Genomic DNA, 24,769 nt, shown 5'->3' on the forward strand with positions numbered 1-24,769 from the left:
GTGTCTCAGTGTGAACCTGCTTTCATCTGTGAAGAGCACAGGGCGCCAGTGGCAAATTTGCCAATCTTGGTGTTCTCTGGCAAATGCCAAACGTCCTGCACGGTGTTGGTCTGTAAGCACAACCCCAACCTGTGGACGTCGGGCCCTCATATCACCCTCATGGAGTCTGTTTCTGACCGTTTGAGCAGACACATGCACATTTGTGGCCTGCTGGAGGTCATTTTGCAGGGCTCTGGCAGTGCTCCTCCTGTTCCTCCTTGCACAAAGGCGGAGGTAGCGGTCCTGCTGCTGGGTTGTTGCCCTCCTACGGCCTCCTCCACGTCTCCTGATGTACTGGCCTGTCTCCTGGTAGCGCCTCCATGCTCTGGACACTACGCTGACAGACACAGCAAACCTTCTTGCCACAGCTCGCATTGATGTGCCATCCTGGATAAGCTGCACTACCTGAGCCACTTGTATGGGTTGTAGACTCCGTCTCATGCTACCACTAGAGTGAAAGCACCGCCAGCGTTCAAAAGTGACCAAAACATCAGCCAGGAAGCATAGGAACTGAGAATTGGTCTGTGGTCACCACCTGCAGAACCACTCCTTTATTGGGGGTGTCTTGCTAATTGCCTATAATTTCCACCTGTTGTCTATCCCATTTGCACAACAGCATGTGAAATTGATTGTCACTCAGTGTTGCTTCCTAAGTGGACAGTTTGATTTCACAGAAGTGTGATTGACTTGGAGTTACATTGTGTTGTTTAAGTGTTCCCTTTATTTTTTTGAGCAGTGTATATATAAGATATAAGTCAGACAGTTATGTTCTGCTGACATTAGCACATCACTAATGTCAGCCAGTTACATAATGATTTTTCTGATGACAGAAACCCTTTAAATACCTTTACATTGTGGGCTTAGGGGTCAAGAAGACTTGAACAGTAATTGACAGCTATTTCTGTATGCACAGTTCTACAGGAAAGGCTGTCAGTCACTTAGTAGGAGCACTTGATGGAATCCTAAGTTTGGAAAGAGAAGAGATATAAATGAATGAAATACAAGCAATCCTGAAACTTTTTCCACAGAACTGTACAGGTGAAACTCGAAAAATTAGAATATCGTGCAAAATTCATTTATTTCAGTAATGCAACTTAAAAGGTGAAACTAACATATGAGATAGACTCATTACATGCAAAGTGAGATATTTTAAGCCTTTATTTGTTATAATTTGGATGATTATGGCTTACAGCTTATGAAACCCCAAAGTCACAATTTGGAGGTACCCTTTGCTCAGGGGGTATGGATTAATTAGCTGACTAGAGTGTGACACTTTGAGCCTAGAATATTGAACCTTTTCACAAAATTCTAATTTTAAGCTGCATTAATGCAATTCCTTTTCATTTGCATTACTGAAATAAATGGACTTTTGCACAATATTCTAATTTTTCTCTGGTTAGCTTCTCCTGCTCTATTACCTGATGCCTTCTCCTGTAGCTTAGATGCCATGTTCAATATGACAGGCTCCCTTTAATACTAAATGCTTGTCTATCATGGACTGCCAAGATCACTGCAAACTATTACCTGTGTTGTCAGGATCAGTGATGGCCAGTTCGCCGTGTTCGCCTGCGAACACATGTGGGCTGCCATCTTTTCTCACAAGTCCGGCGAGACACAGGTAAGCCCTTACCTGTGCCTGCGCCGCGAGACGGTCTAAAACAAATACGGTCACCGGGAGCAGGCAGTTCCGAGAACAGCCCGATGAAGGCCCCCGGTGCAGCCAGCCAGTCGCAGGGGCAACATGTGAGGTGCACGGTTGACCGATGAGGGGCCAAATAATATAACACACAGTTCATCAGTTTACTCACGGTTAGCAGATAGCCTCCCTGGGCTGGCAGTACAGTGTTGAGGTGGACAGCACGAAATCCTCCGGGGCACGCTCTGTGGTAGGAAGCATCAGGCAAGATGGTGGTTGAGGTGCTCTTGATGTTAGGGGTGCTTAGGGTGCTTGTTGCGGCTGAGTCCCTTGATGGTTTTTGTCGTGACGCCAGTACCGTTAATGGTGGTACAACCATAGGTAGTAATAATGAGGTAGACAGTGGTAAGATGCAACTCACAACTTTTACTTTTGAGGTCTTTGGTTGCAGCAGTACAAATATGCAGTCTCTTGATGGTACAGAGTTAATTCTGCAAATCCACTGTTTCTAGGCTTTTCAGGTTGTAGTTTGGAGCAGTGGGTTAGGTGTACCTGGTTCCTTTAGATGTGTGGGATCCTAATCCTTGTCTTTCCCTACAAGCTGAATATTTAGACAGGAAAACTCATCTGAAGTATGGTGTGGCTGCCAGAAGCTATAAAACATCCACCATGCGCAAAGGTGTCTGTGGCCCTCAATAATGGCTCTTATCACCGATGATTCCTTAGGAAAGCTTGTTTCTTTTCCAGGGAGGCAAACTCTTCTCCTACTGGTCAGGGATGCAAGTCTATAGTCCGGCTACAGAAGGAAAACGCTCTTCTGCGCCTCACATCTGAGTATCACCTCCTAGCGAAGTTGGCTCCACTCACTAATCTGTGTCATGAAGTCTTCACCCTACATTTTCTTCCCACTAATAGGATCTGACTTCCTCAGATCTGCTCTCTTCTCTGACTACATTTTTACTCCACTCTCATCTTCTGACTGACTAGGCCTGGCCTAGGTATATATATAAGACCTAAGCTATACCCCCATCTAGTGGTGGGATGTATAAATTACACCTAATCTGCCTGGTAACAGGGATTTTGCAGATACATACACACAAAATCATACATTACAACCTAATACTGTTGACAAGGTAAAAAGTGCTTTAAAGCAGTGCCCACAGACACGTAGTGGGACGCTGCACCGGCGGCTGTTCTTGGAACTGCCTGCTCCCGCTGACTGCATTTGTTTCAGACCGGCTCGCGGCGCAGGCACAGGTATGGGCTTACCTGTGCCTCGCCGGACTTGTGAGAAAAGATCGCAGCCCGCATGTGTTCGCGGGCGAACAATGCGAACTGGCCATCACTAGTCAGGATAACCCTTTTAACCCCGTGTATAATATTGTTTAGTTAAAGCCGATTCTCCCGGTCCCCTATTGTACATTTTAACCTAGCGTTTGCTTTCTCTACTGTGTTTATGCATTTGCTCATAAAACTTAGGCCCCTCTCACATGGGCGAGAATTCCGCACGGGTGCATTGCGTGAGGTGAACGCATTGCACCCGCACTTAATCCGGACCCATTCACTTCAATGGGGCTGTTCAGATGAGCGGTGATTTTCACGCAACACAGGCCCCATTGAAATGAATGGGGCTGCGTGAAAATTGCAAGCATCCACAATCAAGTGCGGATGCGGTGCAATTTTCACGCATGGTTGCTAGGAGATGATAGGGATGAGCAACCCCATTAAAGTCTAATCACTGTATTATTTTCCCTTATAACATGGTTATAAGGGAAAATAATAGCATTCTTAATACAGAATGCTTACTAAAATGTGGATTGAACAGTTAAAAAATAAAAAAAATTAACTCACCTCATCCAATTTATCGCGCAGCCGGCATGTCTTATTGCTTCTTCTTTCAGGACCTTTGATTACATTATCGCACTGACCACGTGGTTAGCGCGGTGACGTCAGCGCAGGTCCTGCTGAATAAAGATAGAAGATTCTGTCATCAAAGGTCCTTTTGCAGGTCCTGAAAGAAGAAGCAAGAAGACATGCCGGCTGCGCGATCAATTGGATGAGGTGAGTTAATTTTTTTTATTTTTTAACCCCTCAAGCAATATTTTAGTAAGCATTCTGTATTAAGAATGCTATTATTTTCCTTTATAACCATGTTATAAGGGAAAATAATAAAGTGAATAGAACACCTAACCCAAACCTAAACTTCAGTGAAGAAGACCGGGTTCGGGTCTGGGTACCACCTTCAGTTTTTTCTCACGCGTGTGCAAAACGCATTGCACTCGCGTGGAAAAAACTGAACATCGGAACGCAATCACAGTCAAAACTGACAGCAATTGCGTGCCTACTCGCGCGGTTTTCCCGCAATGCACACGCGACGCATCCGGAGCAAATCTAGAACACCCGGGTGAAAGAGGCCTTATAGATTTACATCACTTTTTAATAGTTTTGCCTGTTGTAAAAAAAAACTTCACACTGAAAATGGATATTTCGAAGAACCCATTTACTGCTGTAAGTAATACTTGTTAATTTACGTACCTTTCCATATTACACCTGAGAAATACTACAATAATTATGATCACTGTAGAAATTACTGAAAAAGTAATGATGAAGGTCTGCACTCCGGCTGCTGGGGGCACATCACATGACTCTAATAAAGAGGAAATAACAAATCTACATAACTTCAAAGCAATAGACCAAGACACAATGTGGTACAGAATATTATATGACGTGAATCATACCTACTAGACTGTAGTTCTTCATGAAGATGTTATTACTCCACTCGCTTTCATATATTGACCATTTACAACCCTCCACGGTTTGAAACTGCAATTGCATATAAAAACACTTCTCTGGATCCAGATTTGGATTGTTGAAACTGCAATGTATGTGTGTTGTTGATGAGTCCATATCATGACAATCTGAAGATGTAATAGTTCTCTAGCAAGGGGCAAAGGAACAAGATTGAAATGTGCGCAGAGACATTGTTGACAAGCCATACTGCTTATTAGTGATGAGCGGCAGGAGCAATATTCGAATTCGCAATATTTCGCGAATATTTGGGAGAATATTTGTAATATTTGCGTAATGCGCACTCAATACAGGCGTGGGTCACTTTTGCTACATTTTTCAAGCTGCTAGAAGTTTCCTGAGACTCTAGAAAATGGTTGGCACGGCAGAACATTACAATAGCTTTATATGCAAATAATTAGAGTTTCCAATATATTCGCGATTGCGCAAATCGGCAATTAATGATGCGCATATTTTTGCGCAATACGTGCAACTTTACATTTTAGCAGGTCTGACCACATATTACTGATTGGTGCACTACGTATTGTTGTGAACTTGTGACATCACAGCACTATGCCTGTAGCATGTGTGTATGGACAGCAGAACTTATCACACTGCCTAACACCCTGCACTAGAACATCAGCTACACTATATCAGGATATAACCTACACTGACTATCTCTCACTAACTATCTGTATTATATATATAAGCTAACTAACTAACTATCTAATATAATGAGTTTGACACACCAAAGCACAGAGCACAGCAATGACACTGTTGTCTCTCTCATAAATGCAAAAAAAAATGCAGAAAATGGCTGCTGGGGAGTTTCTTATATAGTAGGGGGTAGGCAACTTTCCTATTGGTTGCTAGGCAGGTTGCTAAGCTCAGACAAAGACATTGCAGTCTTCTCATGTGTTCAAGTAAAAAAAATCTAGAATATTCGCGAATACGAATATATTGCACTATATTCTAAATAGTCGTGAATTCTCATGGCGATATTCGCGATTCGAATATTCACGCCCAACACTACTGCTTATTATGACCCTTGAATCCCATGTTAGATTATATACTGACATTCCATAAATATCATCATATTGCAGTATATTCCTCTGTTCTTAACCCCTTAAGGACGCAGGGCGTACCGGTACGTCCTAACTTTAAATCGGGATTCCGGCGCCGCGGGGGTTAATCGCAACAGGATGCCGGCTGAAATCATTCAGCCGGCATCCCGTAACAATGCAGGGGGGGGTCATTTGACCCCCGTATCGGCGATCGCAGAAAACCGCAGGTCAATTCAGACCTGCGGTTTGCTGCGCTTTCTGCAGTTTCTGATCCCCGCGGTTCCTGACCGCAGCGATCAGAAACTTTAGTGTCCCTAAAATATAGATTTTACGCCCCCCCTGCACCCCTGCATGATTTTTTGCCGGCGGGTGGTGCAGGGGGGGAGGAGTTGTGGGCGGTGGGGGCGGTGCGGGAGGCGGGCGGTGCGGCAGGCGTGATCGCGATCCCCCGCCCGCCTCCTCTTGAAAATTCGTTGGTGTACAGTGGGTATACCAGGGTGCCAGCACATTGCTGACACCCTGGTATAAACGGCTGACAACGGTGATGCGATGTCAGCCGTTTAACCCTTTCCATACCGCGGTCCGTACGGACCGCTGTATGGAAAAAGTTAACAGTAAGAGGGAGCTCCCTCCCTCTCCCATCGGAGGGCTGCAGTGCCTTTTCAGACCCCCAATGGAGAGGGAGAGAGCTCCCAGACAGCCCCCCGACAGCCCCGTCCTTACCCTTCCTCGTCTGCGAAGTTCTGACCAGTACTGAGCAGACGGGGAAGGTTCCCATGGCAACAGGACGCCGTCTCAGGCATCCTGCTGTCCATGGTGCTGAACAGATCTGTGCTGAAGGCAGAGATCTGTTCAGACAAAGTGTAAGTAAAATACAGTACAGTACACTATATATTGTACTGTACTGTATTATACAGACATCAGACCCATTGGATCTTCAAGTACCAAGTGGGTCTGGGTCCAAAAAAAAGTGAAAAAAAAGTAAAATCAAAAAACACATTTATCACTGATTAAAATGAAAAAAAAAAAATTCCCTACACATGTTTGGTATCACCGCGTCTGTAACGACCTAATCTATAAAACGGTCATGTTACTTTCCCCGCATGGTGAACGCCATAAAAATAAAAAAAATAAAAACTATTAGGAAATCGAAATTTTGCCCACCTTACTTCCCAAAAAAGGTAATAAAAGTGATCAAAAAAGTCGCATGTACGCCAAAATAGTACCAATCAAACCGTAATCTCATCCCGCAAAAATCATACCCTACGCAAGATAATCACCCAAAAACTGAAAAAACTATGGCTCTTAGACTATGGAAACACTAAAACATGATTTTTTTTGTTTCAAAAATGAAATCATTGTGTAAAACTTACATAAAAAAAAAAAATTGTATACATATTAGGTATCGCCGCGTCCATGACAACCTGCTCTATAAAATTACCACATAATCTAACCTGTCAGATGAATGTTGTAAATAACAAAAAAAGTGCCAAAAAATCTATTTCTTGTTACCTTGCCGCACAAAAAAGTGTAATATAGAGCAACCAAAAATCATATGTATAAATAAATTTAAAAAAGTATACATATTAGGTATTGCCGCGTCTGTATTGACCGGCTCTATAAAAATATCACATGACCTAACCCCTCAGGTGACCACCGTAAAAAAATAAAAATAAAAACGGTGTAAAAAAAGCAATTTTTTGTCATCTTGCGTCACAAAAAGTGTAATAGCAAGCGATGAAAAAGTCATATGCACCCCAAAATAGTACCAATCAAACCGTCATCTCATCCCGCAAAAAAATGAGACCCTACTTAAGATAATCGCCCAAAAACTGTAAAAACTATGGCTCTTAGACTATGGAGACACTAAAACATTTTTTTTGTTTTAAAAATGAAATCATTGTGTAAAACTTACATAAATAAAAAAAATTGTATACATATTAGGTATCGCCGCGTCCGTGACAACCTGCTCTATAAAATTACCACATGATCTAACCTGTCAGATGAATGTTGTAAATAACAAAAAAAAAGTGCCAAAAAATCTATTTCTTGTTACCTTGCCGCACAAAAAAGTGTAATATAGAGCAACCAAAAATCATATGTACCCTAAACTAGTACAAACAAAACTGCCACCCTATCCCGTAGTTTCTAAAATGGGGTCACTTTTTTGGAGTTTCTACTCTAGGGGTGCATCAGGGGGGCTTCAAATGGGACATGGTGTCAAAAAAAACAGTCCAGCAAAATCTGCCTTCCAAAAACCGTATGGCATTCCTTTCCTTCTGCGCCCTGCCGTGTGCCCGTACAGCGGTTTACGACCACATATGGGGTGTTTCTGTAAACTACAGAATCAGGGCCATAAATAATGAGTTTTGTTTGGCTGTTAACCCTTGCTTTGTAACTGGAAAAAAATATTAAAATGGAAAATCTGCCAAAAAAGTGAAATTTTGAAATTGTATCTCTATTTTCCATTAAATCTTGGGCAACACCTAAAGGGTTAACAAAGTTTGTAAAATCAGTTTTGAATACCTTGAGGGGTGTAGTTTCTTAGATGGGGTCACTTTATGGAGTTTCTACTCTAGGGGTGCATCAGGGGGGCTTCAAATGGGACATGGTGTCAAAAAACCAGTCCAGCAAAATCTGGCTTCCAAAAACCATACGGCGCACCTTTCCCTCTACGCCCTACTGTGTGCCCGTGCAGTAGTTTACGGCCACATATGGGGTGTTTCTGTAAACGGCAGAGTCAGGGCAATAAAGATACATTCTTGTTTGGCTGTTAACCCTTGCTTTGTTAGTGGAAAAAATGGGTTAAAATGGAAAATTAGGCAAAAAAATGAAATTCTCAAATTTCATCCCCATTTGCCAATAACTCTTGTGCAACACCTAAAGGGTTAACGAAGTTTGTAAAATTAGTTTTGAATACCTTGAGGGGTGTAGTTTATAGAATGGGGTCATTTTTAGGCGGTTTCTATTATGTAAGCCTCGCAAAGTGACTTCAGACCTGTAGTGGTCCCTAAAAATTGGGTTTTTGTAAATTTCTGAAAAATTTCAAGATTTGCTTCTAAACTTCTAACCCTTGTAACATCCCCAAAAAATAAAATATCATTCCCAAAATGATACATTCATACAAACATGAAGTAGACATATGGGGAATGTAAATTCATCACAATTTTTGGGGGTATTACTATGTATTACAGAAGTAGAGAAACTGAAACTTTGAAATTTGCTAATTTTTCAAAATTTTTGGTAAATATGGTATTTTTTTATGCAAAAAAAATTAACTTTTTTGACCCAATTTTAGCAGTCATGAAGTACAATATGTGACAAAAAAACTATCTCAGAACGGCATGGATAAGTCAATGCGTTTTAAAGTTATCAGCACTTAAAGTGACACTGGTCAGATTTGCAAAAAATGGCCAAGTCCTTAAGGTGAAATAGGGCTGAGTCCTTAAGGGGTTAAAGGTGATATTCACCTTCAACACTTACAGCATATTATACATATTATATAAAGAGCATAAAGAGAAAATTATCAGCATAAAAAAGTGCTGCATGTGTGTTCATGACATCCAAAGTTTAGATTGGCACTTCTGTAGTCCATCATCAAAGCAGTGATAAACACAATTTCTGACCTAAAGCATGCTCTCAAGAATGAGACGCTCTTCTTTTATTTAAAGGGGTTGTCTGAGATTTTGATATCGATGGCCCACCAATGTGGCTCTAGACCAGTGGTGGCACACCTATGGCATGGGTGCCAGAGGCGGCACTCAGAGCCCTGTCTGTGGGCACCCATGCACTGGAAAAAGTCTATGGTGTGCTAATATGCCTTAGGCCCCTTTCACATGAGAGAGTATTCCGTGCGGGTGCAATGCGTGATGCAAACGCATTGCGCCCGCACAGAATCCGGAGCCATTTATTTCAATGGGGCTGTGTACATGTGCATTGGTTTTCACGCATGCCTTGTTCATTGCGTGAAAATCGCAGCATGTTCTATATTCTGCGATTTTCACGCAACGCTTGCCCCATAGAAGTGAATGGAGCTGCGTGAAAATCGCATCACATCCGCAAGCAAGTGCAGATGCAATGAGTTTTGTCATGGATGGTTGCTAAGAAATGTTGTTTGTATACATTCAGTTTTTTATCACGCGCGTGCAAAACACATCAAAACGCATTGCACCCGCGCGATAAAAACTGAACAATTGAACGCGCTCGCAGGCAAAACTGAATCACTTTGCCTGCGAAATTGAGCAGTTTTCACTGAACGCATCCGCAACGCATCCCGACGTAATCCGGACACGCTCGTCTGCAAGGGGCATTAGACTTTTCCTTACATTCATCAGCGCAGGGCGCACTATGAACGGCACAGGCAGCGCACTGAATGTAGACAGGATATTATAGCTAAATGATAAAGTACATGGAAGATATACAATATTGGACTATAGTATACAGGTTAACTTGCCGTGTTGGCACTTTGCGATAAATAAGTGGGTTTTGGGTTGCAGTTTGCGCACTCGGTCTGTAAAAGGTTCACCATCACTGCTCTAGGCTTTAGATACTATAGGTCCATAGTTTATTGGCTAAACATGGGCATATGGACATATAAAAAGGGTTCTCTGTATTTACATAATAGTGACTAAGCATTAATTACACATTGGCTCTCTCCTGGTGAAAAATAAGGAGATACAATGACTTGAATTGCATTGTACAGCTAAGGCTACTTTCACACTAGCGTTCGGAGCGGATCCGTCTGATGTTTCATCAGACGGATCCGCTCCGATAATGCAGACGTTTGCATCCGTTCAGAACGGATCCGTCTGCATTATAACTTAGAAAATTTTCTAAGTCAGAAAGTAGCCTGAGCGGATCCGTTCAGACTTTACATTGAAAGTCAATGGGGAACGGATCCGCTTGAAGATTGAGCCATATAGTGTCATCTTCAAGCGGATCCGTCCCCATTGACTTCCATTATAAGTCTGGACGGATCCGCTCGCCTCCGCACGGCCAGGCGGACACCCGAACGCTGCAAGCAGCGTTCAGGTGTCCGCTCACTGAGCGGAGCGGAGGCTGAGCGCTGGCAGGCGGATGCATTCTCAGTGGATCCGCCTCCATTCAGAATGCATTAGGGCTGGACGGATGCGTTCGGGGCCGCTTGTGAGCCCCTTCAAACGGAGCTCACGAGCGGACACCCGAACGCTAGTGTGAAAGTAGCCTTAGTGTAGAATACTGTGCTGTAGCACTGAATGGTGGAAAATTGTTAATGTAACAGTGATGATGTGGTCACTGACTTTTCGATGTTTAATAAGAACAACCAGCTGCAGGAAATTGCAACATTTACTAACGTAATATCTACAATATCTATTATCAGATCTCCAAACAAATGCTGACATAAAGAAAAATCACATGCAGTACCATATTTGAGATAAAAAGATAAGATCAAGGTAAAGAAGTTCTAAAACAAAATAGACTATATACAGAAGGAAGAATAAATGTGTTAGTATTGCAGTGCCCCACTGTTAAAGCAGTGGTTCCCCTGCATCTGGAGTTGTCTGATGCATTTCCTATATTCTAACTGCAAAAGACCAAAACTGTTGTGATGTGTATTTCTGTTTTTGCTGTGTAAATAAGCAAATTTTTGTTAACAGGCCGTGACCACTAGCCACTAGGTGGAGCTGTATCCCTCCTTAGAAAGGAGGAGTTAGAACGTTCTAGAGTCAGAACAGTTTGAGTCAGTGAAGTGAGAGGAGCTGAGCTAGCTGAGTCAAGCTCTAGATTAAACTAGGCAAAGATAAGAAAAGAGCAAAGAATTGTGTTAGTAGCATTCCAGAAGTAAAGAGGAGGTGTGAGGAGATGTACTGTGGAGAAGTGCTGTCTAAAATGAAAGGACCCCGGAGTTTCCATAGCCATGTATCAAGGAGATTAAAGTCTTACATAGCCTGGACACACCCTATGAGCAGACTGATCACTTGCATAGGAGAATATCCACATCCCACAGAGGACATTGTTAAAGTATACATTAAAGAAGCTCTGTCACCAGGATCAACCCTATTAAACCAAGCATAAAGCCTGGTAGGGTTGATAGCTGAGCAAAATAATACCTGTCTTTCCTTTGAAGGTTCTGGCATTGTGGAGAAATGTAGATTCTCGTTCCTATGCACTTGTTAGCAAACACGGTGGGGCACACTAATCATCCTCACTGCTCGGCAAGCAGCAGAAGATGGGGTGTGCACACGCCGTATTTACTAATAAGTGCACATGTCAGCACTAGGGGACTTGCTAGAGTGGCCCTCAAACCGCATAATCCCGCCTGCTAGTGCTCCAATGGTTCATTTGCATAGGAGTAAAAGTCTGAATTTCTCCATAACACCAGCACCTACAAAAGAAAGACAGGTATTGTTTTACTCAGCTACATCAACCCTACCAGGTTATATGTCTGGTTTAATATTATTAAATCTGGTGACAGAGCCTCATTAAATAAGGAAAAGTGCCTGTTAGCTCTAATAGCAGCTTTGTAACCTGTAAGAACTGGGGATATAAAGCATAAAATAAACATAAACAAATAAAACAATTTGCAAGTATTCCCTACTATGGGGTACTACACGTGTTATTACTGCTTGTGCAACTAAAATGCACAAGATCCTATAAGGTAAGAAACAGTTGTTGTTAGATACTTTGTTAGGCCTCAAGCTGCCAAGTCTAAAACTTGACTAGACAACACAGGGAGATGACAAAGGAAGAACCCCCTCCCGCTTCCCCGGTGTTCAACATCACTATCAGCATTGATCATGATACAAAAAGAATTGAAGGCCTGGATTAGAGCGAATCGAAGCTGCCGAAAAAAAAATTATTCGCAACAAATGTGAATTTCCTTGCGCTTCATGGTAACGAATTGCATTTTTCCTAAAATGGCGGCTACACGTGTGAGGACTGAGGACATGGGGCAAGGAACTCTGGGAAGGCGGGATCACCCAGATTGACATGCCTGCATGGAGTCAATCAGCAGCCAGCCAGCCCTGTGATGTCACAGCCCTATAAATACGGCGACCATCTTACAGTTAGACATTTTCAAGCGTTCAGAGTACAGGGACAGACGTGTGAAAGACGTCAATTGGAAAAACCTGATTGTGGAAAAAAAAGACTGAAAAAACGATTTATAAGTGCAGGGAAAGGATAGGGAGGAATCATTTCACAGCATCTTAGTGCAGGGAGAGATGTCAGAAGGCGCTAGGGACATTGATAGGAAAGCAATTTACAAGTGCAAGGAAAGATTATTTGGGGATCCGAATAGCCATTAGACAGCTGTGTCATTCCAGCTATTTGTTATTGGGCTGCAAGTGCAATGTTGAAAAGCTATTAGTGGCTTATATCTTAGTATCTTTAGTATCTGATATCTGTACTACAAGAAAAATATATGCACATTTCACTTCTGCAGTTATTTATGTTGAAAGTGTATAGGGGCGTATTTCAGAACTACAAGAAAAATATATACGCACTGCACTGTTGCAGTTATTTCTGGTGAATGCATATAGGGGCGTATTACAGTAAAAAAAGAAAAATATATACGCACTGCACTGTTGCAGTTATTTCTGTTGAAAGCATGTAGTGGTGTATTTCAGTAAAAAAAATGAAAAATATATATGCACTGCACTGTTGAAGTTATTTCTGGTGAAAGCGTATAGGGGCGTATTTCAGTCCAACAAGAAAAATTTATTCTCAGTTCACTTCTGCAGTTATTTCTGGTGAAAGCGTATAGGGGCGTATTTCAGTACTACTAGAAAAATATATCACAGTTCACTCTTTAATTTTGTTCTGGTCAAAGCATATAGTGGCGTATTTTAGTCCAACCAGAAAAATATATTCTCAGTTCACTTCTGCAGTTAATTGTGGTGAAATTGTTTAGTGGCCTATTTCAGTACAAAAAGAAAAATATATTTGTCGCTTTTAGGGGTGTTTTAATTTCCGTTTAATTTGTTTAGTTCAGGTACAAGTATGTCAGGCAGAGAAGTGCCAGGCCATGCACAGAAGAGTGGTAGGGGCCTAAATGTTTCTGGCGCAAGCAGTGATCACAGCAGGGTAAGGAGGCGTGGCAGCAGGAGTCGCAGCGAGAAGCTCCTGGTGTCATCTAGCGGTCGTGTCTTGACCAGCAACCCTGCGGTTCTTGATTGGTTAACTCGGTCATCCACGTCATCCCAAGTGACATCAGACACCCCCAGCCAACAGTCGATGGGTTCGTCAGACACAACCATAAGTTGGCATGGTCCGGGAGCAGGCCCTGTGCCCTCACCTGTCCTCAACCTGTCTCTGTCCTTTTCTGTTCCCTCACCATGAGAAATACTACATGCTCTGGGCTCAGCTCCACTTTTCAGCGAGAAAAAGCTACTAGAGGACAGTCAGCAGCTACTGCCCAGCCAAGATCTGGAGGAGACCTCCGCCGCTTCCTCCGCTAGGCGGGCAAGTAGTGATGAGAAGAGTGGCGTGGGAGGTGGTGTTGCATGCGGTCAGGCTCCTTACCCAGAGACTGTTGAGGAGGACATCAGTGATGTGCAGACAATACTCGATGATGATGAAGCCGATCGCACTTGGGAGCCGGGTGCAGAAGAGGCTTCATCATCATCATCAGAAGAGGGTGGCAGCTTGCCTGTGAGGCAGCGGCTGAGCCAGCAAGGTGGTAGCATGGCTGGGAGTCAGCAGGGTGGCAGCAGTTGTAGGTCAGGAGCCAAACGTGACCGGGGTAGACTACCCACTTTGCCGCAGTTTTCCTGCCAGGAGAGGAGTGGTGCACGGGTTCACGGAAGCAGCGGCGGTAGCAGTCAGCCAGTGAGTACTGTTGGGGGAAAAATCAGGTACTCAGCGGTGTGGCAGTTTTTTGCGAAGCCGCCGGAGGAGGTCAACATGGCCATATATAGAATCTGTGGGAAGTAGGTGAAGCGTGGCCAGGGTGCCAATGTTGGCACCACAGCCCTGCATCAACATATGCAGCGTCACCATAAAGTTAAAACCGAGGCTCCAATGTGGTGGTCCAGCCTGCAGCAGCGACCGCTGCATCACCCAGTGGCATGCACCTGGTTTGAGCCAGTCAAGGCTCCACCATCTTAGCCGAAGGGAGCTGTCTGTCATTCCCTTCTTCTGCTAGTCCAGATGCTCCTGCTCCTAATCCTCGTCAGTCATTCCGTCAGCAATTGATCACTGAAGCGTTTGTCAAGAGACAACAGTATGCGTGCACGCATCGAACGGCGCAGAAGTTGAACGTGCTCCAGTCCCTCCCTTTCCAAATGGTGGACTCTGCACCTTTTAGTGAACTGATGGCTTGTGCCAAGCCAAGGTGTAGAGTCCCAAGCCGTCATTTCTTTGCGAAAAAGGCAGTACCAGCCCTGCACAAACATGTAAAACAGAAGGTGGGCCTGTCCTTGACCCTGTCGGTGTCTGCCAAAGTGCACGGCAGCTCCGACGTGTGAAGCTGTAACTACGGTCAGGGACAATACATGTCCTTTACGACCCACTGGGTGAATGTGGTTCCTGCACAGCCACACCAGCAACTTGGCCAGGTCACGCTCCTTCCGCCTCCACGTTCTAACGCCGTTGGTACTGCGAAAATGTCCTCCTCTGCCTCTTCACCCTCCAACTTGTCCTCAGCCTCCACTGCAGGAACAATTCACAGTGCCCCTCCAGCATACCACATGTGCAGGGCACGGCGGTGTCACACAGTTCTGCACCTCGTTTCCCTGGGCGAACAGAGTCACACAGGGGAGGAAATGCTACGTGTGATTCATCAAGAAATAGAATTCTGGCTTTCTCCGTGACAAATGAAAATCGGAACCATGGTGACTGACAACGGGAAGAACATAGTGTCGGTGCTGCGTCAACGAAGGCTGAGCCATGCGCCCTACATGGCACACTTGTTCAATCTGGTTGTCAAGCGGTTCCTGAAGTCTTCCACCCATCTGCTAGACATCCTAAAAATGGGCAGGAAACTTTGCATGCACTTCAGCCACTCGTACACCGCAAAGCACACTCTCCTTGAGCAGAACGGCATCCCCCAAAATAGGCTGATATGCGACGTTTCCACCCGTTGGAATTCCACGAACAGAGAAAGGCCATCAACGATTTCTTAATTATACAAGCGGATAGTATTCCCCTCTGTAACTTCGATGTCAGCTAGTGGCAGCTCATGCGTGACACCTGTCGTTTGAACGACATCATTCTATTGCTTCATGTCCTGGAACAAATGCTGGTAACAATGGCTGGTCAGGGGACAGGAAACGTGGCACCTAGATCTCATGGCCACATGAGCCCTGTGGGGGCTGAACTGGAAGAGGAGGGGGACAAGGACATTGGAGCACAGGCAATGTGTAGCGAAATAGGTGGTGTCAGGAATAAGGACCGCCTTATCCCTAGTTATTATAATGTTTGCTGTGATATTATATGTTTTATGGTTATATATCGTAGTGTAACATATTCCGGTGTGATTCACATATATACATACAGTGTGTATTTATGTATTTGTATTACAAGGCCAGCAGCCATTTATAAATTGGTTTAAGGCTGCATAAAGAGAGAGCCGAGCTGTCTGCCTCGGACCTGGGAAACAGCCAAATTGTCCCCGGGAGGTAGTTAGCACAGAGATGCTAACGAGGATGGGCCTGTTTGCTGGTCACGCCTGGGACAGGAGTCTGCAGACTCTCTGGCACACTTTTGTCAGCAGGGGGCTTCCTAACCAGAGAATGAACAATCATTTGTAATACTTCATAACTTGTTCAGGAGGGGGCAGATGTCCCCAAAATCCAGCTCGTCACCTCTGGTATGATTGGGGCATTGCATGGACACCAGACAAGGTATATCAACTCGCCTTCATCTTCTTAAAAGAAGGATGTCACCTTCCGAGCGTCCTGGACGATGCGTTTGATATGCTAGGACTCGGAACGGTGAGATATGAATTATGAAGAAGGGCTGGGGCCTGTATCTTCACCAGGGCAAATGGTAAAATAACTTTTGGATATTTTCATACCTGTTCCCTAGATGGCCAGGGGGCCAGGCTGCATGTGTAATGAAGCCCAGCCCAGAGGGGCTGAGTCAGACGTGTGAGGGAGAATCCCACTCAGGCCTGCCCCTGGAGGATAGACATAAAAATGTAATTTCTGGGATATTTGTGTGTCACAAAGTGGGAGATCCAATCGAATTGGTTTGTGCACCATTTCTATGCCCAAATCTTCTGGGAGGAAAGGACTTTTACCACACAAATGTTAAGTATTAGAACTTTCTTTGTTTTCTCCTTTTTATTTTACAATTGTTTGCCATTTATGTATGTCTCTTGTTAATGATTTTTTGTAACCAAGTACTGTCTATTTTTTATACATTAAACCTAAAAGTTTGATGGTTTGTCTTGTAACCTGTTAGCTCCATGAAGAGTGTGTGTGCAGTCTGAGGCTGTATGTTGTTTTTCCATCAGGCTTGCTATCGTGTGGGTGACTGCTTGCGAGTGGAACACTCAGGGGTGTCCTGTCGACCTTATAACTGACGGATGGTGGCAGTGAAAGTTTCGCGTGAGTGCGTGGGTGTGATTGCAGGCTTCAGGTGGCGATTTATGCTCAAGTTACGGCCTGGCGTAGGGCGTAACAGCGTGTGAGGGAATGAGGTGAATCGGCCTGAAAAGCTTGGGCAACCCTTGTTAAGTGAGATGGTGGGCTCGTCTGGTCCCCGGTACATGACAGGTGGCTTTTCTACTCAGCTGACAGGACAGGAGCAGCCAGAGGAGCTAAAGGGCGATGAGGAAGACGAGACAGTGGACCCGGACACCCCGTGGTAGTATGCAGTGGAGATGGAGACAGAAAGTCCCTCCGAGTAACTTGCACAAATGGCCCACTGCATGCTCACTTGCTTGCGTAGTGACAGCCAAATTGTCACCATTCGGCAGAGGAATGACTTCTGGCTCTCCACCTTGTTGGACCCTTGCTACCGGTCCAGAATGGGGGTCTTTTTTACACACACCGAAAGGGAGGACAAACTGAACTACTACAGAGACATCCTATGTAGTCAGTTGACCGCTGCCTATCTGCACCATCGTCCATCCTCTTGCAGGTCTGACCAGGGGGCCCTCTGCGCTCACGTTCCACTGCCATGGCTGCTGGGGAGGGGTGGGTGGCAGGAGCAGTACCAGCTCCATCAGCAGCAGCAAGAGTCTACAGTTGCTGATGAGTAGCTTTCTTCACCCGCATAGTGAAGAAACTACTCACCAGCAGCAGCAAGTAGACCTGGAGCAGGACCTGAACCAGCAGGTGGTGGCCTACTTGGACAGCACCCTGACACCGCACATTGAAGATCCGCTGGAGTACTGGGTAGCCAAACTGGATTTGTGGCTGCAACTAGCAGAGTTTGCCCTGAAAAAGCTGTCCTGCCCGGCCAGTAGTGTGGCATCTGAGCGGGTATTTAGTGCGGCGGAGGCCATAGTTACCACAAGGAGAACTCGCCTGTCCACCCAAAATGTGGAGAGACTGACCTTTGTAAAGATGAATCAGGCGTGGATCAGCCAGGATTTCCAACCACCAATTCAGCTACTACTCTGATGCTGCAACCCGTCTGATGCCATACATCTGATGCCAAGTGCTCCTTATTTCACATACCTTCGTCAGCGGGTACTGGTATTGCCACCCACCACCACACTCTGTTACCAGGTCACTTTTTGGTCTCCTGATGCAGCTGCTGCTTCTGCAATCTCCAAACTATGTCACCTTGCCACTCTGTGGTCTCCTGATGCTGCTGCTGCTACTGCCATCTCCACACTATGTCACCTTGGTACTCTGCGGTATCCTCCTGCTGCTGCTCCTGTGGCCATATCCACATTATGTCACCTTGCCACTATGTGGTATCCTCCTGCTGCTGCTGCTACTGCTGCTGCCATTTCCACACTATGTCACCTTGCCACTCTGTGGTATCCTGCTGCTGCTGCCATATCCACATTATGTCACCTTGCCACTCTGTGGTATCCTTCTGCTGCTGCTGCTGCTGCTGCTGCTACTGCTGCTGCCATCTCCACACTATGTCACCTTGCCACTCTGTGGCATCCTGCTGCTGCTGCCATATCCACATTATGTCACCTTGCCACTCTGTGGTATTCTCCTGCTGATACTGCTGCTGCCATCTCCACACTATGTCACCTTGCCACTCTGTGGTATCTTCCTGCTGCTGCTGCTGCCCTCTCCACATTTTGTCACCTTGCCACTCTGTGGTTTCCTGCTGCTGCCATCTCCACACTATGTCCCTTGCCACTCTGTGTTATCCTCCTGCTGCTGCTGCTGCTGCTGCCCTCTCCACATTTTGTCACCTTGCCACTCTGTGGTTTCCTGCTGCTGCCATCTCCACACTATGTCCCTTGCCACTCTGTGTTATCCTCCTGCTGCTGCTGCCATATACACATTATGTCACCTTGCCACTCTGTGGTCTGATGATGATGCTGCTGCCGTCTCCACACCATGTCACCTTGCCACTCTGTGGTATTCTGCTGCTGCCATATCCACATTATGTCACCTTGTCACTCTGTGATATCCTCCTGCTGCTGCTACTGCTGCTGCTATCTCCACACGATGTCACCTTGCCACTTTGTGGTATGCTGCTGCTGCCATATCCACATTATGTCCCCTTGCCACTCTGTGGTATCCTCCTCCTGCTGCTGCCATCACCACACTATGTCACCTTGCCACTCTGTGGTATTCTCCTGCTGCCATCTCCACATTTTGTCACCTTGCCACTCTGTGGTTTCCTGATGCTGCTGCCATCTCCACGCTATGTCACCTTGCCACTTTGTGGTTTCCTGATTCTGCTGCTGCCATCTCCACACTATGTCACCTTGCCACTCTGTGGTCTGATGCTGCTGCCATCTCTACACTATGTCACGTTGCCACTCTGTGGTATCCTGCTGCTGCCATATGCACATTATGTCACCTTGCCACTCTGTGGTATCCTCCTGCTGCTGCTACTGCTGCTGCTATCTCCATGCTATGTCACTTTGCCACTCTGTGGTATCCTGCTGCTGTCATATCCACATTATGTCACCTTGCCACTCTGTGGTATCCTCCTGCTGCTACTGCTGCTGCCATCTCCACACTATGGTCACCTTGCCACTCTATGGTATCCTGCTGCTGCCATATCCCCATTATGTCACCTTGCCACTCTGTGGTATGCTCCTGCTGCTACGGCTGCTGCCATATCCACATTATGTCACCTTGTTACTCTGTGGTATCCTCCTGCTGCTACTGCTGATGCCATCTCCACACTATGTCACCTTGCCACTCTGTGGTATCCTGCTGCTACTGCTGCTGCCATATCCACATTATGTCACCTTGCCACTCTGTGGTATCCTCCTGCTGCTACTGCTGCTGCCATATCCACATTATGTCACCTTGCCATTCTGTGGTATCCTCCTGCTGCTGGTGCCATCTCCACATTTTGTCAACTTGACACTGTGGTATCCTCCTGCTGCTGCTGCCATCTCCACACTATGTCACCTTGCCACTCTGTGGTATCCTGCTGCTGCTGCCGTATACACATTATGTCACCTTGCCACTCTGTGGTATCCTCCTGCTGCTACTGCTGCTGCCATATTCACATTTTATCACCTTGCCACTCTGTGGTCTAATAATGATGATGCTGCCATCTCCACACTATGTCACCTTGCCACTCTGTGGTCTCCTTATGCTAATGCTGCTGCCATATCCACACAATTTGACCTAGCCACTCTGTGGTTTCCTGATGATGCTACTGCTGCTACAATCTCCACACTATGTCACCATTACACTCTGTGGTATCCTGCTGCTGCCATCTCCACATTATGTCACCTTGACACTCTGTGGTATCCTCCTGCTGCTGCTGCTGCTGCCGCCATCTCCACACTATATCACCTTGCCACTCTGTGGTATCCTGCTGCTGCTGCCATATCCACATTATGTCACCTTGCCACTCTGTGGTATGCTACTGCTGCTGTCATATTCACATTTTATCACCTTGCCACTCTGTGATCTAATGATGATTCTGCTGCCATCTCCACACTATGTCACCTTGCCACTCTGTGGTCTCCTGATGCTAATGCTGCTGCTGCCATATCTACACAATTTCACCTAGCCACTCTGTGGTATCCTGATGCTGCTGCTATTGCCATCTCCACACTATGTCACCTTGCCATTCTGTGGTATCCTGCTGCTGCCATCTCCACACTATGTCACCTTGCCACTCTGTGGTTTCCTCCTGATGCTAGTGCTGTTGCCTCCACCTCCACATTATGTCATAGGTCCACTCTGTGGACTTTTCATTCTGTTCTCACCCTCCCCACTTCATGACTGGTCCACTATTTTGGCTTTCGGCCTGGCTGACATCATCATTTATTTGACCTTTCTTCTGATCTGTCAGAAGAAAGGGAAAATGAGACGCGCAATGGATCCTGTCTGTGTAGCAGCTGTAAGGCCTGTATGGTCCCATCAGAATTGGCTTATGATTTGGTAGCCAAAAGCAGGAGTGAGTAAAAAACACAGAAGACATGCAAATATTCCATTCACCTGTCATCTCTGCTTTAGATCCGCTGCTGTTTTTTTGGCATTAGCAATACTGATGGATTATTGAGCAAATGCTGACCGAGTGAAGGCGTATGCTCCACAGACAGGATCCGTTTTTTGTGGGTTATTGTTCTGATGAATCAGAGGAAAGGCAAATTAATCAGTGACGTCAACACAAACTTAATGCTGACACCCTCTCCACTCTGGAAGGGGGGCTCTACTTGTATAAGCGTTTAATAGAACAAGTTCTGTAGACATCTATGTGGAATCACGCTTGATGCTAACATCGACCTGTAAGGCTGAGTTGATACTTCAGTTATTTGGTTAGTTTTGGCCCAGTGACTGCCCAAATAAGTAAAGTATGCAGTGATTCTAAGTGTGACGCCTGTCATCTGCATGCCATACGGACTCACAGTATTATTTCACTATCAAAGCAGACTCCCTATGCGTGTTACTGCAAGGCACAGTGTTCTACACCACTAGAAGGGCTCTCTGCAACTAAGAAATAGCCATTTTTAACGTAATTCGCCACAAATTTATTCGGATCGAAGCAAATTTTTCCAAAAAGATTTAGCAAACCAGCGAATAGAATTTTAGAAAAATGTGCTCATCTCTAGCCTGGATTCAAAGTGCTCGAGTCTGACTATCAATCATAAATGCTTTCCAGCTGGTGACCACATGCGGGCCTCCAAATAAGTGAGAGAGCCACGCAAATGATTGCCTACCTCAACATTCTCCTCCTGGATGTGGAAGCTACCTCATCAGATGGGATGAGGTTGGGGGACCAGTGTGCTCACTATATGTGTGGGTCCCACATAGGAAATTTACCTCTATCAATCATGGTATTTTCTATATATCTCATAAATGACTGAGATGGGAATACCAATTTAAATTAAAATGGCAAGTTTAGTATTGTCCTTCACAGAAAAGTAATCATCAATATGCATTGCCATTGTGAAAATATTTATAACTAATTTAAAGGGCTTCTGTCACCCCCCAAAACTCATTTTTCATTTTTGGGCATATTAAAATCCTTATTGGATGACTATTCCCTATATAGGGCTCTTACCTTGTTCTGTGGCTTTGTTTCATAAAAAATCGAGCTTTTAAAATGTGCAAATGACTTCACTACCAGCAAGTACGGCGTCTACTTGCTGGTAGCCGCCGCATCCTCCTTTTAAAAAAACGCCCCCTCCTCCAGTTGATTGACAGGGCCAGCGAGCGCTCTCCTCCTCCGGCTGGCCCTGTCTGCAATTCAAATCCCGCGCCTGCGCCTTACGTGTCTTCATTCGGCGCAGGCGCTCTGAGAGAAGGACGCTCGCTTCCTCAGCACTTCCTCAGTGCGCCTGCGCCGATGACGTCTTCTCTTTCGGGTTTAGAGGTGACGGGATTTGAAATGATGACAGGGCCAGCCGGAGGAGGAGAGCGCTCGCTGGCCGTGTCAATCAACTGGAGGAGGGGGCGTTTTTATAAAAGGAGGATGCGGCGGCTATCAGCAAGTAGACACCCTACTTGCTGGTAGTGAAGTCATTTGCATATTTTAAAAGCTCGATTTTTAATGAAACAAAGCCACAGAACAAGGTAAGAGCTCTATATAGGGAATAGTCGTACAATAACGATTTTAATAAGCCCAAAAATGAAAAATGAGTTTTGGGGGGTGACAGAAGCCCTTTAACTAAGAATAAATAAAACTGTGGTCTGATAGAGATATTTCAATTATATACTTTGTTTCCCTAAAACTATGACATCTTTGGGTCACTAAAATATGCAAAATGCTTAAAAGGGGGTTCTCTTGGGCTTTGAAGATTGTTTCACCACTACTTACCATTCCGTTGCACTGCCGATTTCACACTCTTGTCTATGCTCACCTAATGTACATGGTCGACACAAAAGAACATCCAGTCAAGGCTAGTGTTGGGCTCGAATATTCGAATAGCGAATATTATTTGCGAATATCGGCACTTTGAGAATTTGCAAATATTTAGAATATAGTGATATATATTCATAATTTCAAATATTCTAGATTTTTTTTATTAGTAACCTCCCTTCTTGCTTGTGGGCTAATGAGAAGGCTGCAAGGTCTTTGTCTGAGCTTAGCAACATCCCTAGCAACCAATAGGAAAGTTGTCTACCCCTTTACTATATAAGAACCTCCCAAGCAGCCCATGTATGCAGTATTTTGCAGATCTGACAGAGACAGCAGTGTCATTGCTGTGCACTCCGCTTTCCTGTGCCATTACATTAGATAGTTAGTTAGTTAGTTAGTTAGGCTACTTTCACACTTGCGTTCAGAGCGGGTCCGTCTGGTGTCTGCACAGACGGATCCTCTCCTATAATGCAGACGATGGTATCCGTTCAGAACGGATCCGTCTGCATTATAGCTTAGAAAAAATTCTAAGTGTGAAAGTAGTTCAGACGGATCCGTCCAGACTTTACATTGAAAGTCAATGGGGACGGATCCGTTTGAAAATTGAGCCATATTGTGTCATCTTCAAACGGATCCGTCCCCATTGACTTACATTGTAAGTCTGGACGGATCCTCTTGCCTCCGCACGGCCAGGCGGACACCCGAACGCTGCAAGCAGCGTTCAGGTGTCCGCTTGCTGAGCGGTGCGGAGGCTGAACGCTGCCAGACTGATGCTGCTGTCCATACATACATGTATAGTGCTGTATGTATGTATGTATCTATCTATCTATGCTACATACATACATACATACATACATACATACATACATACATGCATAGTGCTGTGATGTCACAAGTTCACAACAATACTTAGTGCACCAATCAGTAATATGTAGTCAGACCTGCTAAAATGTGAAGTTGCACGTATTGCACCAACATATTCGCATCATTGGTGCCGATTTCGCAATTGCGAATATATTGGAGCACTCTATCTGCATATAAAGCTATTGTAATGTTCTGCCGTGCCAACCATTTTCTCCAGTCTCAGGAAACTTCTAGCAGCTTGAAAAATGTAGCATAAGTGACCCACGCCTGTATTTCAAGCGCATTACACGAATATTACATTGCCGATTTTTTGTGATCAAGAAAATAAGCTTGAATTTCGCGAATTCTCGAATACTCTACCAATCATTCACGAAATATCGCAAATTCGAATATTGCCCCTGCCGCTCATCACTAGTCAAGATATCAATGGAAGACACCAGTCAGGTGGTCATGTGAGCACAGCCTAGATTGCGGAATCGACAGAGCGACACAATGGTAAGTAGGAGTGAAATGATTTTCCTTCTGCAGGTTGACTGATAACTAGAATATATCCAAAGTCCTGGAGATAACTCCTTTAATGTTTAAATTTATAGGGATTGTGCCACGAAAAATATTCCACAATTTTCAAACCAGCATATAGATCTGAATACTTTTGAAACTGCATGTAATTAAAAAATTTGTATAGCCACTGAGCTATTCAAAATAAAATGTATTTGTATAGCGCCACCTGCTGTTTGTTGTTTTTCTTATTTCTTGCCACCTCACTAACTTGGTTCCATGAGCTTAGCCTAAAGGGGTTCTGCAGTTTGTTTAAACTGATGATCTATCCTCTGGATAGATCACCAGCATCTGATCGGCGGGGTCCGACACCCGGGACCCCCGCCGAACAGCTGTTTACCGCAGGCCCAGTGACGTCACGACTAGTATCAACTGGCCTGGGTGCGGCTAAGCTCCATTCAAGTGAACAGAGCTTAGCCGTGCC

General features: G+C 45.0%; 1 protein-coding gene across 1 annotated transcript in view; it reads right to left on the minus strand.

Annotated features, from left to right (window-relative positions):
- Positions 1–24,769, minus strand: part of CRLF2 (cytokine receptor like factor 2) — a 49,711-nt gene that overhangs the window by 20,320 nt on the left and 4,622 nt on the right. The window contains exons 3-4 of the mRNA XM_040421978.1: positions 4,414–4,612; positions 4,211–4,322 (exon numbers count right to left, since the gene is read on the minus strand). Of these exons, the coding sequence (XP_040277912.1) occupies positions 4,211–4,322; positions 4,414–4,612 (311 nt within the window). The remainder of the gene's footprint in view (positions 1–4,210; positions 4,323–4,413; positions 4,613–24,769) is intronic.

This window comes from Bufo bufo, chromosome 3 (assembly GCF_905171765.1).
Source record: "Bufo bufo chromosome 3, aBufBuf1.1, whole genome shotgun sequence".
NCBI classification, from domain to species: Eukaryota; Metazoa; Chordata; class Amphibia; order Anura; family Bufonidae; genus Bufo; species Bufo bufo.